The sequence below is a fragment of the Tachysurus fulvidraco genome, chromosome 2 (assembly GCF_022655615.1).
Source record: "Tachysurus fulvidraco isolate hzauxx_2018 chromosome 2, HZAU_PFXX_2.0, whole genome shotgun sequence".
In the NCBI taxonomy this organism is placed as follows: Eukaryota; Metazoa; Chordata; class Actinopteri; order Siluriformes; family Bagridae; genus Tachysurus; species Tachysurus fulvidraco.
The window spans coordinates 1353771-1370071 of record NC_062519.1 but is presented as its reverse complement, the minus strand read 5'-3'; the positions used below and the strand labels follow the sequence as shown (position 1 = coordinate 1370071).

Genomic DNA, 16301 nt, shown 5'->3' with positions numbered 1-16301 from the left:
GTACAAAAACACCCAAAGTGATGTGTGGAAAACAATCTACACCTTTGTTCTACAAATGAGATTTTTAGTGAAGAACACGGCAGTAAATGGCACGACTGACAGACCGGTCTGCGCCTGGAAGTGTTTTTAGCTTTATTTCTGAATTATTTATTGCCATTTTGAAGGATTTTGTAAAATGTGCTTTTGCTCTTGAAATTTGTTTCGTTTCATGATCTTTGTATTCATCATTTTTTCCCTGTGATTTTGTACGTTGGACGACGTCGCCCTTAAAGAGGGTCCAAAAAAATAAAAAATAAATATATAATTAACAAAATATCCCAAAATGAACTGAGATTTAGTGGAATAAGCTTCATCATGAAAAATTAAAACTGTGTGCAGTAAAGGGTTAAATTAAAAGCAGATGTTAAAATTAAACACACTTTAAAAAAAACAAACCTTAATAAATATCAAAATTAAAAACACGTTAAAAAACAAATGGTAAAATTAAATGTTTATGACCGTTACATTGAACTTAAAAATTAAACATCCTTCAAAATCAAACAATAAAATTAGACACTAAATAGGAATGTTTTTAGATTAAATAATAAAATAATAATAAAATATACGTTAATTTAAAACCTTCAACACTGAAACTAAAGACAGGCTTAAGATTAATAGTTGTCAATAATTACACGTGCGATAAATAAAAGACGTTTATTTACACAAATATCTTGAAATACTAATTATACTAGATGAGGACAGAGACGTATGTACAAGTGTGTGTGTGAGAGAGAGAGAGAGAGAGAGGGAGAGAGAGAGAGAGAGGGAGAGAGAGAGGGAGAGCATCAGATTTACATCATGGAAAAACACCAGGAACTTAAATAAAAACATAAACTCATGTAAAAGATTGTTATAATCTTTAGAGGAGTTAAAATCCTTGGAGGAGCGACAGAAAAAAAAAATCACAATACGTGAAAGAACACGGACTCCCTGGGGTGATGTGGGTCACGTGTTCAGAGCGATTCTGTCGTCTTGTAGCACGTTTCTGAAACATCCGAGCGAGGAGTTAAGGGTCTGATGACTATTAGGAAGCTTTCAGGACTTTGGTGTGTGACGTCACTGAGCGTGTCACACCTTTATTTTACACACTATCTACACAACCATTCTTTTCTACACAACTTACACGATATCTGGATTTTTCCCCCCCATTGGCTGTAATTTACAAAAGTGCATCATGGTGAAAATCATCTGCACTTGGAACATAAGTGTAAGTCTGGAGAGTCTCTCTGTAAGCAGGCGTGTGTACCGGAGTTAAACCACACGTCTGGTGATTACGATCCAAAAACTGCCTTCCGATTGGTCCGCCGGTTCTCTCCATAGACCAATCAGAGTGAAGCTTGGCCCGGCTGAGAAGAGGAGGAGTTAACGACACAGAATTAATACTTTTGGGTTGAAATGTAATTAGAAAAAAAAAAAAAAAAATCCTGTCAGTAAAAAAAAAACAACAAAAAAAAACGTATATCTGAAGAATGGAATCCTCTAAAGATCGAGTCTGAAGAGAATAGCAGCAGGTTTTGGAAAGTAAACAGGAGAATAAGGTGATATTGCCGAGTCATTTCGCTTCCAGCTCATCACGTGGCGAAGTCGTGACGTTTCTGCAGCACGTGAACGCAGGCGTCGTGTCGTTTAACGCACCGGCGCGTGTTACGCTCACGAGGACGAGGAGTGTTCTAACAGCACCAGTATGAGTAAAACTCTACAGACACACAGGACTAAAGCTTTTACACCGACACGGAGCAGATAACCTGGGAAAACAAACAACATGCTGGATTAGAGGGTTTTTTTTTGCATAATCGTTATTTATTATGGAGAAAAAAAACAAAAACAAACAAACGGACGATTCGGTTATGAGCTTGTTGCGAGTTTATGCTTCTACTCTGCAACCAATCCAGTGGAACTGCGATAATACATAAAAAAAAGTCAGTGAGTCTCCGAGTCAGTGAAAAAAAAAACAGGAGCTGATTTGTGATTAGCTGAATGAGATTATAGCGTCGAGCTAATCATAAACCAACACTTATCTAACATGAGGACAAAATGTGCTTAAAATCACTCAACCGCGCACACACACACACACACACACACACACACACACACACACACACACACACACTATAGTCCGTATGGTTCAGGTAAACTGTTAAACAAGTCAAGAGTTTGTTTAACTTAATTAGGAGAGGGAAAGGGGGCGGAGTCAGGAAGAGCAGGGGGCGGGGTAAACAGAAGGATTCTCTGTCCCCCATCCATCTTCCCCTGCAGGCTGAACCGAAAAGATCGGAGATCATCCAGCCCTCAGCATCACTGAGTGGCGCCGGCGGTGGCGGGCACGACGGCGCTGAGGTTGTTGGCAGCTGAGAGGACGGGTGAGCCGGCCAGCGGGCCGAGAGCTGTGGAGGCGGGGAGAGCGGCGATCCCTGTTCAAGGGGGGAAATAAACAAGGGAATTAAAAATGTAAACGTTAAATAAATAAATAAATAAATAAATAAATAAATAAATTTAAAGAATAATAAGGAGAATACAGAAGAAGGAGAAGAGAGAATAATCCAATGAATGAGGATCTGAGTGCAGGAAGAGTGTGTGTGGTTCTGCATGACCTCACTTCCTGTTCTTACCGGTGATCAGACTGGCGGTGCTCACTGCGGTGTTCAGAGCTGGAACGTTAGAGGAACCCACCATGCGAGACTGATCCTTCACCACAGGGTCTGCAGCGGAGAGAGGTGGATTACACGTGAAGCACAAAGATGAAGAACACGGAGGCCATGGAATCAGTCAGCAGTGGATCGTTTCATTACTCACAGAAGTAGGGATGCTCCATGGCCTCCCGAGCCGTCAGCCGTGCCTGATGATCGTATCGCAGAAGTTTATCCAGGAAGTCCAAAGCCTCGGGACTCACCAGGTGCTGGTTCTCACTGTGTACGAAGCGCTCCCATCGTTTACGGGAATGTCTGCCGTTAGAGGGACAACAGAGGAACGACGAAAGATCAGAAACTCAATTACACCAAATTACTTTGATCTGTTTACCCCACGATTCTCAGCAGAAGCTTTTACGTTTCTGACAATTAAAAAAATTTAATTTTTAAAACGTCACTTAGTTTAGCAGAAACTCCTCCCTCTAAGTTGATACGATAAGAGACACGGAAACAGACATTCCAAGTGTCCGTAATGTCTCACCTCTGGTGAAGTGTTTCGCTCTGTGAAATCTACCTACTGACCACAACGCAGTTAGAGTTGATGGAATCTGCACCAGAAGTTCTAAAGAACATTGAAAATGTCTGGTTTCATCAGCATCCTGATGAAGACAGGATTACATACTAGGGCTGGGCGATACGGCTGAAAACTGTATCACGATATCGGTGTTTCTTATCGTGATATCGATAATTATTGATATTTTTTATATCATTTAAAATAAGGACCAGGAGAAAAATATATTACATGTAAATCTTTTTATTTGAAACTAAACCTTCCTCTGATCAGAATCCCCTTAGTTATTAAGACAAACCTCAATTAATTATAATGTAAACATGAGTCTAAAGTCACAATGAACACTTAACTATTATCTCTTAACATTTAAGGTGCGAAATGAAAGAAAGTGTAAGAAATGTTTAATAGAGTGTAATAAACTAGTGCAAAGTGTTAAATATAAACAGAGAGAAAGCTGAGAATTTAGTGTTAGGAAGTTCACTAGCTGTTCACTAGCTGCTTGTGCGGTGTTGCAGCTACAGATGTTGTTGGTTTCTTCCGGTGAAGAACAAAAAATATCGAACAGGTTTTTTATTGATATCGATCACGTGTCTATCGCGAACCATATCGTTATCGTTTAATTGCCCAGCCCTATTCCATACAAAGCTATTTAAGGCACAACTGGGAGAGCAAAAGTAAAATGACATTTCAACATGTAAAGTGAGAAGGAGGAAGTCGTGTGTATTCTGTACATTTTCTCCTCACCACTACACCCCCCATGCACCTTGCTATTCCATACATTTCACTATTACTTCCCTGTTTTTCTGCTAATAAACAGTAAACTAATAAATGACAATTTACAACAAATTCATAGAGAAGAGGAAATCAGGTTCCAGCACAATGAGCTTGTATCAAGAGTCTGTGTGTCTTTAGCTGGTATCAGTATCTCAGAGGGTCAGAACTCTCACCTTCCCAGGATGTCATTGAAGCGAGGCTCCAGCTCGATGTTGTATTTGTCGATGTAATCGTAGAGGTCTTCGGTTCCCAGGACTTTAGCTATTCTCACCAGCTACACAGGGAGCAGACAACAGCGATGTTAAACACAAAGAATAAATTAAAATTCTGCAGCTTTTTTAAAGTGAAGTACTTACAAACATGTTTTAAAAGTTATCTAAATGCTTATTATTATTATTATTTTTATCATCATCATCATCATTATTATTATGCATGTTTACCTGGTCGTAGTTGTCATGGCCATGGAAGAAAGGCTCCTTCCTGAAGATCATGCTGGCGAGCATGCAGCCTAGACTCCACATGTCCAGACTGTAATCGTACATCTGTAAGGCAGGAACGCAACACGGCTCATTACAAAACGAACTAGACCTCGTGAGAACTGGCGTCATGACGACAGAAGCTACAACTTTATACCAATATTCATTCACTCATTCATCTTCTACCACTTATCCGAACTTCTTGGGTCACGGGGAGCCTGTGTCTATCTCAGGCGTCATCGGGCATCAAGGCAGGATACACCCTGGACGGAGTGCCAACCCATCACAGGGCACACACACACTCTCATTCACTCACACACACTCTCATTCACTCACACACACTCTCATTCACTCACACACACTCTCATTCACTCACACACACTCTCATTCACTCACACACACTCTCATTCACTCACACACACACACACACACTCTCTCTCTCTCATTCACTCACACACTACGGACAATTTTCCAGAGATGCCAATCAACCTACCATGCATGTCTTTGGACCGGGGGAGGAAACCGGAGTACCCGGAGGAAACCCCCGAGGCACGGGGAGAACATGTAAACTCCACACACACAAGGTGGAGGCGGGAATCGAACCCCCGACCCTGGAGGTGTGAGGCGAACGTGCTAACCACTAAGCCCCCGTGACCCCCTCATACCAACATACCGTTTAATATTTAATATTATAGCTTCTATGATGTGAATTCAAGAGATGTTTGAAATGACGAGTATTTTCAGTGACACGTCGTACACAAACGTTTCACATTATTAATACGTTCATTCATTTAAAAAACTAAATGTTAAAAAGGTGTTATTTATTTTTTGGAGTCATGTCATGCTGTAAATATCTTGTGTGTAATCACTATGTAATCACTACATATTAACTGATTATTATTACAGATCAATGTTAAGGTTTTGGTTCTAAATGCTTTCTCTGACCTGATAGTCAACAAGAAGCTCTGGTCCTTTGAAGTAACGCGAGGCGACTCGGACGTTGTACTCCTGCCCCGGGTGATAGAACTCCGCCAGACCCCAATCAATAAGGCGCAACTGGGAGAAAATGACACTGTTTAATATAATGTAGAAAAAAAAGCCACCACAAAGCGAGAGCATTTCAGCTGGTGTTACGACTCTGTACCTTCCTGTGTTCGTGGTCGATCATGACATTGTGAGGTTTGACGTCTCGGTGCATGATTCCCATACTGTGGCAGTAATCAAGAGCCTGCGCACAAAGAAAAAAAAAAAAAATAATTAATTCACTACAAAATAGGAAATAAATAGGAACAAAAGGAGAGTTTATTTGGTGTACATGAAACAGGGCTGCTGTGGGTTTTACCTTCAAGATTTCAAACATGTAGAACCGGATGTCGTAGTCTGTCAGGGTCTGATAGAGTTGCTGATAAACCAGATAAACAGATAGAAATGATAAATCTGTCACAGTACAGCAGCACAACAAGCTAAACACTGACGAAGTCAACCATTTATATAGCGCTCAGCATCAGTTCAGGCAGGCCACATGGTCAAGCTCGGCTATCAGCTGATGTCAATTATCTAACCCCGCCCATCAGCTGATCTGATTCCTAAGCGTTCTATTGGTCCCGTGCAAACAGGGCGCCCTATTTAAATGCTTTTTCTCAGTCTGTCTGCTTGGCTGTTTCCTCTGCATTGCTGCACCACCTCCTCCCCTACTGTATCTCCTGCTTGAAACTGTGTGTTTAACTTAATCGGTGTCATTCTGTTGTCACTGATGCAGGCTCTGTTCTAAATTGGGGGGGGTTTGTCTGGCTGCTTTCCCAGTTAAATGGGAGATTGTCCCCAGAAGCTGCTGCTGTTCCCTGTCTAGCTTTCATGGATCTCATGAAAAGGATGGGGAATTCAGAACAGAGCCCATACCGCCAAATGTAAAACATATAAGCTCTCATATAAAAATTTAAATGTCAAAGGATTGTTTTTATTTTGACTCAAGTGGTCCTGACTGTAATCAGGTTAAGTACAAAGTGTTAGAATTGCATCAGCTGCTTCCAATCAAACGTCTGTAATTGTGTTAAAAAAAACATTAGATATAATTACATATTTACATGACATCTGTGAGGAAAGTATAAGAACGAAAAAGAAGGAAATGCGGTCAGGTCTTTGTGTGGTGTTGTTTATTACTTACCTTAAAGTCTGTGTTGTTAACATGCTCAAAAACCAAGGCAGGAGTTCGAGACTGTAAAGTTACACAAACATCATGTCCATCAGCTCGCTGAGGAAGCTGATACACAGCAAACACCACTCATAATACAGCTTGATTTCATTCTTAGATAAATAAAACTTGCTGTCACATTGCATGGGGATGAGCTGTTATAGGTAATAACCCCCCTCACACACACACACACTCTCTCTCTCTCTAAAGGACTTTAAAGGACATACAGTACTAAAGAACTCTCATTAGACTTACTGCTTTTTAGTCTCCCACACAACTAAATCCCCCGATAAGAAACGCATTATTTTTACTCACCACCGGATCTTTTACAATGTCTATGAGTGAGATGATGTTTGGACCTCCTCGCAGGTTCTCCAGGATCTTTATCTCGCGCTTTATTTTCTTCTTTTTCACAGGCTGACAGAGAGAATTCACACTCATGACTCTAACACACACACACACTCCTGTTTCTACACTTTGTGTCTAATAAAGTTGGATGTTTACCTTCAGGATTTTTACCACCACTTTCTCATTGTTGGTGATGTTAACTGCCTCGAACACTTCGCTGTATTTTCCGCGCCCGAGCTTCCGCACGAGCTGGAAATCATCCTGATTTCTTAACAAACAAAAAACAAACAAACATTTGAACGAGACATGCTTTGGTGTGTTCAATCAGAAAAGTCCTGAGACTCAGAGAGAAATACGTCTCCAAAGACATTTTACTATCATGTCACAAACAAACATTCATCTCTTATTTATTATTCACAGTCTTCATTACACCAGAGCCATGACAAGCAGACGGGAGCGTGAGGCAGACAGACAGACAGACGGGAGCGTGAGGCAGACAGACAGACAGACGGGAGCGTGAGGCAGAGAGACAGAGAGACGGGAGCGTGAGGCAGAGAGACGGGAGCGTGAGGCAGAGAGACAGAGAGACGGGAGCATGAGGCAAAGAGACCGACGGGAGCATGAGGCAAAGAGACCGACGGGAGCATGAGGCAAAGAGACCGACGGGAGCGTGAGGCAAAGAGACAGACACGAGCGTGAGGCAAAGAGACAGACACGAGCGTGAGGCAAAGAGACAGACACGAGCGTGAGGCAAAGAGACAGACACGAGCGTGAGGCAAAGAGACAGACAGACAGGCAGAGAGATGGGAGTGTGAGGCAAAGAGACAGACAGGCAGGCAGACGGGAGCATGAGGCAAAGAGACAGACAGGCAGGCAGACAGGAGTGTAAAGCAGAGGCAGAGAGACAGACAGACAGACAGGACTGTGAGACAGAGAGACAGACAGACAGACGGAACTGTGAGGCATAAAGATAAAGATACGTTAATACAAAAGAACGTTACAAATAAGTCAGACAGGTAGCCTCCACATTCATGTGACTAAAAAAAGAGTGAAATTAGTAAGAATGACTGTGCTTGTATGTGTGTATGTGTGTGTGTATGTGTGTGTGTATTAAAAGGCATGTTCGTTACCCCCAGTCCACCACATGAGATTCGTAATCCCAGTATTCTCGGGGCCGGTGTGTGTTTACTTCGGTGTAAACCCGAGCTCGGCTCTGCACTGGACCAGACATATCTGACAGCTTGGCACAGAAAGAGATGGAGACTTCAGAGAGAAAGGGGATTGTGTCAAGGCCGTGACATGCCTAAATACTTACACAACAGGAAAGCAACACATGATGCATTTTATTATTAACATTCACAACAGAGACGTGAGCGTGATGGAAAAAACCTGATGAAAAACTTAGACAATAACTTACAGATCTAACTTCTAAAGGTAACAAATGAACACAAATTAAATCACACACTCACTAATCAGCGTGAAAATCATTTTCTTTATTAACATGTTTTTTTTTCTTTCCTTGCACCCGGTTTCGCTTCTACATTCAGTTATAATTTTTCAGATAAACAACTGTAATTGTAGTAAAACCGCATCTGCACTTCATTAATAAAAAATAAACACAAATATAATTAACCTGAACGACTTTGTCTTCTAGGACTTTCTACTCGTTTAGCTTACTCATTATTTTAATAAAGTATTCACCTGTAGTAATAATAATAATAATAATAATATAAAAAATAAGATATACCTTTATTTGTCCCCCAATGGGGAAATTTCTGTTACAGCAGCAAAGATATATATATAAAAAGAATAAAGAAATAATATAATATACAGTATATATAATATAATAATTATTATATATATTTATATTATTATTATTATTATTATTATTTATATTATTACATTATATTTAGATTATTATTATATTATAATTATATCTAATAATAATAATATTATTATTATTTACACATTATATTAATAATACGGTCCAATACAATGAGTTAAAAACATAAAGCCGACATTTGGCTATTACGCCATAATGTTAATATTATCTCTCTAATATAGTGAATATAAACTTAGTAGCAGGTTTAGCATTAGCGCTAACATGCTAGCAGGTTTAGCATTAGCGCTAACATGCTAACACGCTAGCTAGCTAGCCAACGGTCATTAGTTATAACCGGCTTTCCTAGTTACCGCTAGCTCACTTTAGCTTCACGCAGTTTGTGTAATAAATGTAATTGCATTACACTAATTTTACCTCTCAGATGACCCGTAAGCGGTGATGAGAAATATCCACCCCAGCGTCCGGGCAGCTTATTTATTATTTATGTTTTAAATCTCTTTCTGAGATACAGGTTTTTTTTTGCTGTCTCAGTGACAATATGGCACACACAGACCGCTAAGCGGCGCTCTGAACTACGCATGCGCAGCACTCGTCAACGATAAGCGTATCACGCATGCGTGAGGTATATAGCGCATGAGAGCGTGTACGCATGCGCGGATAATCGAAGCTATAGTAATGTTTAAATACGATGAATTAAAAAAAAATAATTGTTGATTTTTTTTTATTGCATTTAACATCAGCTCTGCTTTTGCTTTATTTAAGTATTGGAATGACAAAAATTATGACAAAACGTATGAAGTGCTTGATTTTATTCACCTGTTTGTAAATGGGCGTGGCTGAAACACCTGAACTCACTCCATCACTATAAAGGGGGTGCACATACTTTTAGCATATCTATCAGAAAATGTGCTTTTGTGGAATATACAGTATAAAGTATAGAATATCCTGCTGATTTTGAACATTTTTACCTGTAGAGTAACAAACTCCCTAAATTTAATCTCAATATTCCCATGAAACCTAATTCATTTATCATAACTGCTGTTATAGTGTTTAAAAAAACAACATACACAAACACGCCACCTTTTACAGAAAGTTACATGTGAGCTTTTAAATAACACACAACACACAGATACATTCAATAAGATAATTTATGTTATTTTACAATTTGCATGTATAACAAACAAAGATTAAAAAACAACAAAAAAAAAAGAAGAAGAGACCAAGACGATCAGTAAGAGGATCTGTGTGATGCGTCATAACGAACCATCCACGATTTTCTGTGTATTGGGAACTGCTAATTGGCTACTTTGTTGAAATGGGGAAAGGGAAGTTTCATAATATAAAATAAGGGAATGATGAGAGTCTTGGAAACGTTTATGAATGTGGACTGTGTGTTTGTGTGGTTCAGATGCTGTAGATTTGGCCCTCAGGTGGCTGTGGCAGCTTCATATTCTCCTTGCACATCATGAGTCTGCGCAGCTCCTGCAGAACCACACGGATGCTGTAGGAGTTCTGCCACTTGGCTAAAGACGACACGGCTCGCATGTCCACCTGAAACACGTCAGAAACATAATGTACTAAACCCCATATGGCTTTATACGAATCAGCTGGACTTGTATCTCCTGGACTCACCAAGCCGTTGGAGTTGTGGACGCCGCTCAGGTTGATTTTGGTGACGAATCTGACGAGCGGCGGAGTTTCCGGGTACCGAGGTCCGCACTCCACCCTCAGGCTGTATATCCTGTTCTCGTAAATCGTCTAAGGATGAGCGCAAAAAAGGGTCAGAAATCTCACACAGAACATCAGTGCAATTGCAATTTTATTAACGACGGTACATTGATTATTACAAACTACATGTTTTAACTCGCTGTTTAATATTAGAATTTTAATCATTGTAAGTGTATTCCATTTCACATTTCTTATTGTATTCCATTCATTTACTTAATTCGTTTTAAATATTTTCTCCCATTTTAAAACATTTTTATTTCAGTTATTGTACGTGTTGAAATTTGTTTTGTTTTATTCTATTATGTCTATACCAGTTCTTTGCTTCTGTTCATTTTTTTTTACACATTTTTATTGCATTATTGCAATAACTGTACTTTTTATGCACTTTTTATGCATTTTTTTTAATAACAATGATTTAACTCTTGTACTTTCCCTCTGTGTAATGACTGGATCAGGATAAACAGACTTGACACTAGTGTGCACACATGCAGACAGACTCACCCTGGGTGGCCCGATGATCATCCCTCTCCAGCGGGTGAGGGTCATGTCGTCATCGTCCTCTAAACCCCAGCTCACCGTCCCATCGCCTACACCCTTCTGCCCCTCCTCCAGCTCCTCCAGCAGACGGAAGTTACGAGGAACTTTGACGCCTTAAACAGACGGAGGAGGATTAGCGTGAAATATAACTATCATCATCTTTTTCCCTAGAGATAACAAACCAGTTGCCTTGAGTTGTTGTTCATTCCTGTCTTCTCATATGGTCCATTATTTCACAGAATTAGTGCATGTACTCATGTTAGGACGCTTATCTGTTACTTCCTTGTTTGGTGCATATGGATTAATTATGAACTATTTACACAACGAACGAATGCAAACGCAAACACACACACACACACGTGTTATTTCACTAAACTCCTACACACACACGTGTTATTTCACTAAACTCCTACACACACACACACGTTATTTCACTAAACTCCTACACACACACACACATTCAGTATTTACATGCATGTGCACATCCACCCAGAATCCGTGCATGCAGCTGTATTTTCTACCCAAAAATTTCCCATAATGAATCTTATACATTTAATAACAGTATATATATATATATATATAATCCTGATCATTTCTCACAACACACGCACACAGATTTTAGGTCTTTCCCCACAGTGTGACAGCTCAGATCCAGGCATCTGTACGCTGTTCTTGCTCCAGCTTGTTTTGCAGGTTCAGTAACATTTGTGTCGTGACGCTGCAGTTACTAAGTTAGTTAGCACGCTAGCTAGCTAATTAGCATCACAGGCTAAACAAAATCTAGGAGCCCCTAACAAATGCGAACAAGCTGCAAAAAATATGCCTCAGTCTTTGGACGACGGAGGAAATGACGAAGAAACGGTTTATCGTTAAAGCTACGGATGTAAAATAACTCAATAATGTTAATAACTGACTAAAAAGACACCGGTACAAGTTCCTCACCACCCGTATTCAGACAAACCCCGCCCACTGTGCTGTAATCGAATAGTCACTAGTAGTAAAAGGCGAATAAAACTGAAATAAAGATTAAAGCGGTGATTATTAACAGTTCTTAACTGTGATTTAACATTGTATTAAAATACGAGCTTAAACTTGTTCAAGATGCTAACATCTGATCTGTACAGAGTGAAGAGACGTTACTAACCAATCACAGAGTCGAATACCGAACATTGGTGGCCAATCACAACACACGGGTCATACCTGGGCCAATCAATTGCGACACCGAAGGCGGGACTTAGTTATCAGAATACAGGTGGGGAAAAATGACAACTCGGAAACGCTAACTAGCTAGCTAGCTAACCTCACACACCCTTAAATGTGTAAATTAACAACATAGATCCATTCACAGGGTTTGGCGGTAGTTACTCGACCCATTATATTTTTATTCAAACTCGAATTTATGAGTTAGAAACCGATATCACGGAGCAATTAAACAAAACGGAGGAAACTCGCTTTACCTGATCCGGCGGACGCCGCCATCTTGTCGCTAAGGAGCGTTCACGCGCACGTTGCTCATTACGTCCATTCAGCAGCGAGGACGCGCACTTACGCGAGCACGTGTAACGAATCTGTATTTTCTCTGAGGTAAAAAAAAATTGGACTCGTGTGTCATTATGCAGATGTTATAAAAATACATTTCTTTATTTGCCCCCACACACACCCACCCACCCACCCACATACATATACACACACACATACCCACCCAAATACACACACACACACACACACACACACACATACCCACCCAAATACACACACACACACACACACACACACACACATACACATACATACATACATACATACACACATAGATACACACACATACACAAACAAATACATACATACATACACACACATACATGCACACACACACACATACACACACACAATATATATTTATTTCTCCCACACGTGCATGTGATGCATCTGTGATCATAAACCATGCACACAGCTGTCACTATTCACTGTGTATAAGTGTTTATAATTATCTTCAGGCCTTAAATCACTTCATCTTTACACTGAGTCTGGATCCTAACTGTTGTGTTTGAGCCAATAATCAAAAAGGTATTTAGTATTTGCAGTTCCTACTGTTAGGTGATCGTTGCAGTTGGCAGTAAAAGGCGTGTTTAAGATGAGCTCCAATCTGTCTTCCTGTTGTGTAAGTGCAAAACAGAACATTTCTGGACACTCTGTTTGCGTACCTTCTTCTACCTTCACCACACGACGCCTCGAGCCACAAGGACAGCAGAACTGGGACTTATGTGAACATCTTGTTTGTTTCGACTCCATAACTTCAGCGTTTAACACCATAGATTCCCTCCACACTCACCTCCAAGGCCTATTCACACTGATCACTCCACATGGACACGGTCATGTATGTAACTATATCTACATCTGACCTGTATAGATCTCAATTATATACAACACTCATCCACATTCCATCCCATTCACTGCTCAGTGTACAGATCTATGTTTATATCTATTATTGTATCTGTACTTTTACCCATTGAGCTATTTTTCCTCATACTTTTACTTACTTCCATAAGAAACAGTCGTAAAAAACACATTTCACTACATGACATACTGTAGGTTTATGTACGTGACATAACATTTAAATTTGTTTTGACTTCGACATGACAAAAGGAATGGGGGCATGGGGTCTTAGTGGTTAGCACGTTCGCCTCACACCTCCAGGGTCGGGGTTCCTGTCTCCACCTTGTGTGTGTGGAGTTTGCATGTTCTCCCCGTGTCTCGGGGGTTTCCTCCGGGTACTCCGGTTTCCTCCCCGGTCCAAAGACATGCATGGTAGGTTGACTGGCATCTCTGGAAAATTGTCCGTAGTGTATAAAAGAGATTAAAGACTCAAAGTGGCCACTCGGTGTACATTTCTACATATAGTATAACATTAACACTCTTATAAACACGTCGATCATTTAGTATCTTCAGAATCGGAGAGTTTTATATTTTTCTTTTGAACTTGTTTAATATGTGAAGCATCACAGCTGAAATTAAGCTTCCTTTAACAATCAGAACTCTTCTCACTGAACACCGAACAAATACCAGGATTTATTTTTCCAGGACTGGAAACGTTTACGTGTAAAAAGACGAGCTTTTTATTTATTTATTTGTTTGTTTGTTTGTTTTACTTCTCTTTTCAGAGGATTAATGTTACGTGTGAACAAGTTTTTTTTTTTTATTTTAAATACAGACACACACAGAAACACAGTATTATAAACTCATTTAAACTCATTTATTGCACATCCAATGGTAATGACAGCATACAATGAAACAAAATCCATTTTCAACAAGTTTGTACGCAAAGAAAAAAAAATACAAAACCGTTTTTTTTTCCTCTCCTCTTTTTTTTAAAATTGACTTACAGCTTGATTATAAAAAGAGCTCCGGCCGGGCCGTGTATCTGCATAGGCTTCGAGAAACACTCAGATCGACCTTCCTGCCTAAATCTGATCTCAGAACAGCTCATTACTGCAACAACAGAGTGGAAGAAGAGAGAAAAGTTTTGATTTCTCCTCCGAGGGAAAGTTACTATCATTTATTCTCGTGTAAAAGATTCTGTTCGACCTTTAAACTTTTTGTGTTTAAATAAAGATGAGATTCATGACATGCAACATTAATATACTGAATGACAAACGTATAATAATAATAATAATAATAATAATAAAAGTCCCTGAGATACGTTGTGTAATAATCTGATTCGTCTCGATGTGGTCATTGTTTAATAAGTCGTCTGTTGCTTTCTGATGTCACTGTAGTGTCATTAATCCATAATTCAGTTTATTCGTCTATTTTGGAAAGACGGAGAAACAAATTATTCATTGCATTGTTTTTTCCGTTTCGTTTTTTTTAAATCAGTCATTTAAAATTTAAATTCAAATAAAAAAAAATCCCTGTAAAGTAACAGAGAAACGACAGGAATTCTGTCCATCGTCTGAAAGAAAACGTCTCATTAGAAGTAAAAACTTTTCCTCGTGACTGTTTGGGGAAATAAAATTAAAAAAGGAAACGTTTAAAAAAACAGAATGATGTAAAGGATTTAGAAAGAATTTAAACAGTTTGATATCATCTGGGTTAAAAAAAAGGAGTTGCTACAAACTACAGATTAAATTATTATTATTATTATTATTATTATTATTATTATTATTATTATTATTATTATTATTATTCATTCATCTTCTACCGCTTATCCGAACTTCTCGGGTCACGGGGAGCCTGTGCCTATATCAGGCGCCAACCCATCACAGGGCACACACACACTCTCATTCACACACACACACACACACACACACACACACACACACACACACACACACACACACACACACACACACACTACGGACAATTTTCCAGAGATGCCAATCAACCTACCATGCATGTCTTTGGACCGGGGGAGGAAACCGGAGTACCCGGAGGAAACCCCCGAGGCACGGGGAGAACATGCAAACTCCACACACACAAGGTGGAGGTGGGAATCGAACCCCCAACCCTGGAGGTGTGAGGCGAACGTGCTAACCACTAAGACACCGTGCCCCCTATATTATTATTATTATTATTATTATTATTATTATTATTATTATTATTATTATTATGAAAATTCAGCAGGAAAAAAATGTAAACCAAATATAAATGTACAAATTTACTAACATAGAAAATGTAACGTTTCTACCTCAATTTAATTAAATTTCTGATTCTGATCTCGACATCTAGAAGTACAGAACGTGCGGAAACTAATTTCTGAGCTTCAGAATTATTTATTTATTTACTAGCAAGAGATCTGGAGTAGTGAACTTGGTACTGAATAAATCATAAGAAAACAGAAAAAAAGGTGAATCTGTCAGCTGACCGGATTAAAACGTGGTGATCGGAGTCATAAGCGTGAACGGAGAGGAAACAAAAGCACACACAAAAAAAAGGTTTTACAGAAACCATTTCACATCGCAGCACTCGATTCCTTTCCGATTACAGGATTAGATGATGAGAATATTTACAGAGTAACTGTACAGAGTTATCAGTAACATAGAGAACATGCACGGCCCTAAAACTAGAGTTTTTATTTTAAAAATATCAAACCTCCCACCGTTTAGATTTTGCATATAAAATTTTTTTTTATGAAACAGAAATAAATTTTTTTTTTTTGCAAATCTAA

At 39.4% G+C, this 16301-nt stretch overlaps 2 protein-coding genes across 5 annotated transcripts; both read right to left on the bottom strand.

Annotated features, from left to right (window-relative positions):
- Positions 1 to 678: 678 nt before the first annotated feature.
- Positions 679 to 9459, bottom strand: csnk2a4 (casein kinase 2, alpha 4 polypeptide). Of its 3 annotated transcripts, none has more exons than XM_027176587.2 (13): positions 9284 to 9459; positions 8157 to 8336; positions 7183 to 7294; positions 6994 to 7095; positions 6652 to 6702; positions 5830 to 5889; positions 5632 to 5715; positions 5433 to 5543; positions 4452 to 4553; positions 4185 to 4285; positions 2833 to 2981; positions 2649 to 2738; positions 679 to 2450 (listed from the first exon to the last, which is right to left on the bottom strand). In XM_027176587.2, the coding sequence occupies exons 2-13, from the start codon at positions 8255 to 8257 to the stop codon at positions 2335 to 2337; spliced, it is 1179 nt and encodes a 392-aa protein (XP_027032388.1). In that variant the 5' UTR covers positions 8258 to 8336; positions 9284 to 9459; the 3' UTR covers positions 679 to 2334. The 3 variants fall into 3 exon arrangements, with proteins under 3 accessions (XP_027032388.1, XP_027032386.1, XP_027032387.1); XM_027176585.2 differs by having other exon boundaries at positions 8157 to 8289; XM_027176586.2 differs by having other exon boundaries at positions 8157 to 8266.
- A 540-nt stretch (positions 9460 to 9999) lies between these two features.
- Positions 10000 to 12744, bottom strand: ube2v1 (ubiquitin-conjugating enzyme E2 variant 1). Of its 2 annotated transcripts, none has more exons than XM_027176589.2 (4): positions 12592 to 12744; positions 11099 to 11247; positions 10502 to 10627; positions 10000 to 10420 (listed from the first exon to the last, which is right to left on the bottom strand). In XM_027176589.2, the coding sequence occupies exons 1-4, from the start codon at positions 12611 to 12613 to the stop codon at positions 10274 to 10276; spliced, it is 444 nt and encodes a 147-aa protein (XP_027032390.1). In that variant the 5' UTR covers positions 12614 to 12744; the 3' UTR covers positions 10000 to 10273. The 2 variants fall into 2 exon arrangements, with proteins under 2 accessions (XP_027032390.1, XP_027032389.1); XM_027176588.2 differs by lacking the exon at positions 12592 to 12744 and adding an exon at positions 11769 to 11808.
- Between the last annotated feature and the right edge of the window lie 3557 nt (positions 12745 to 16301).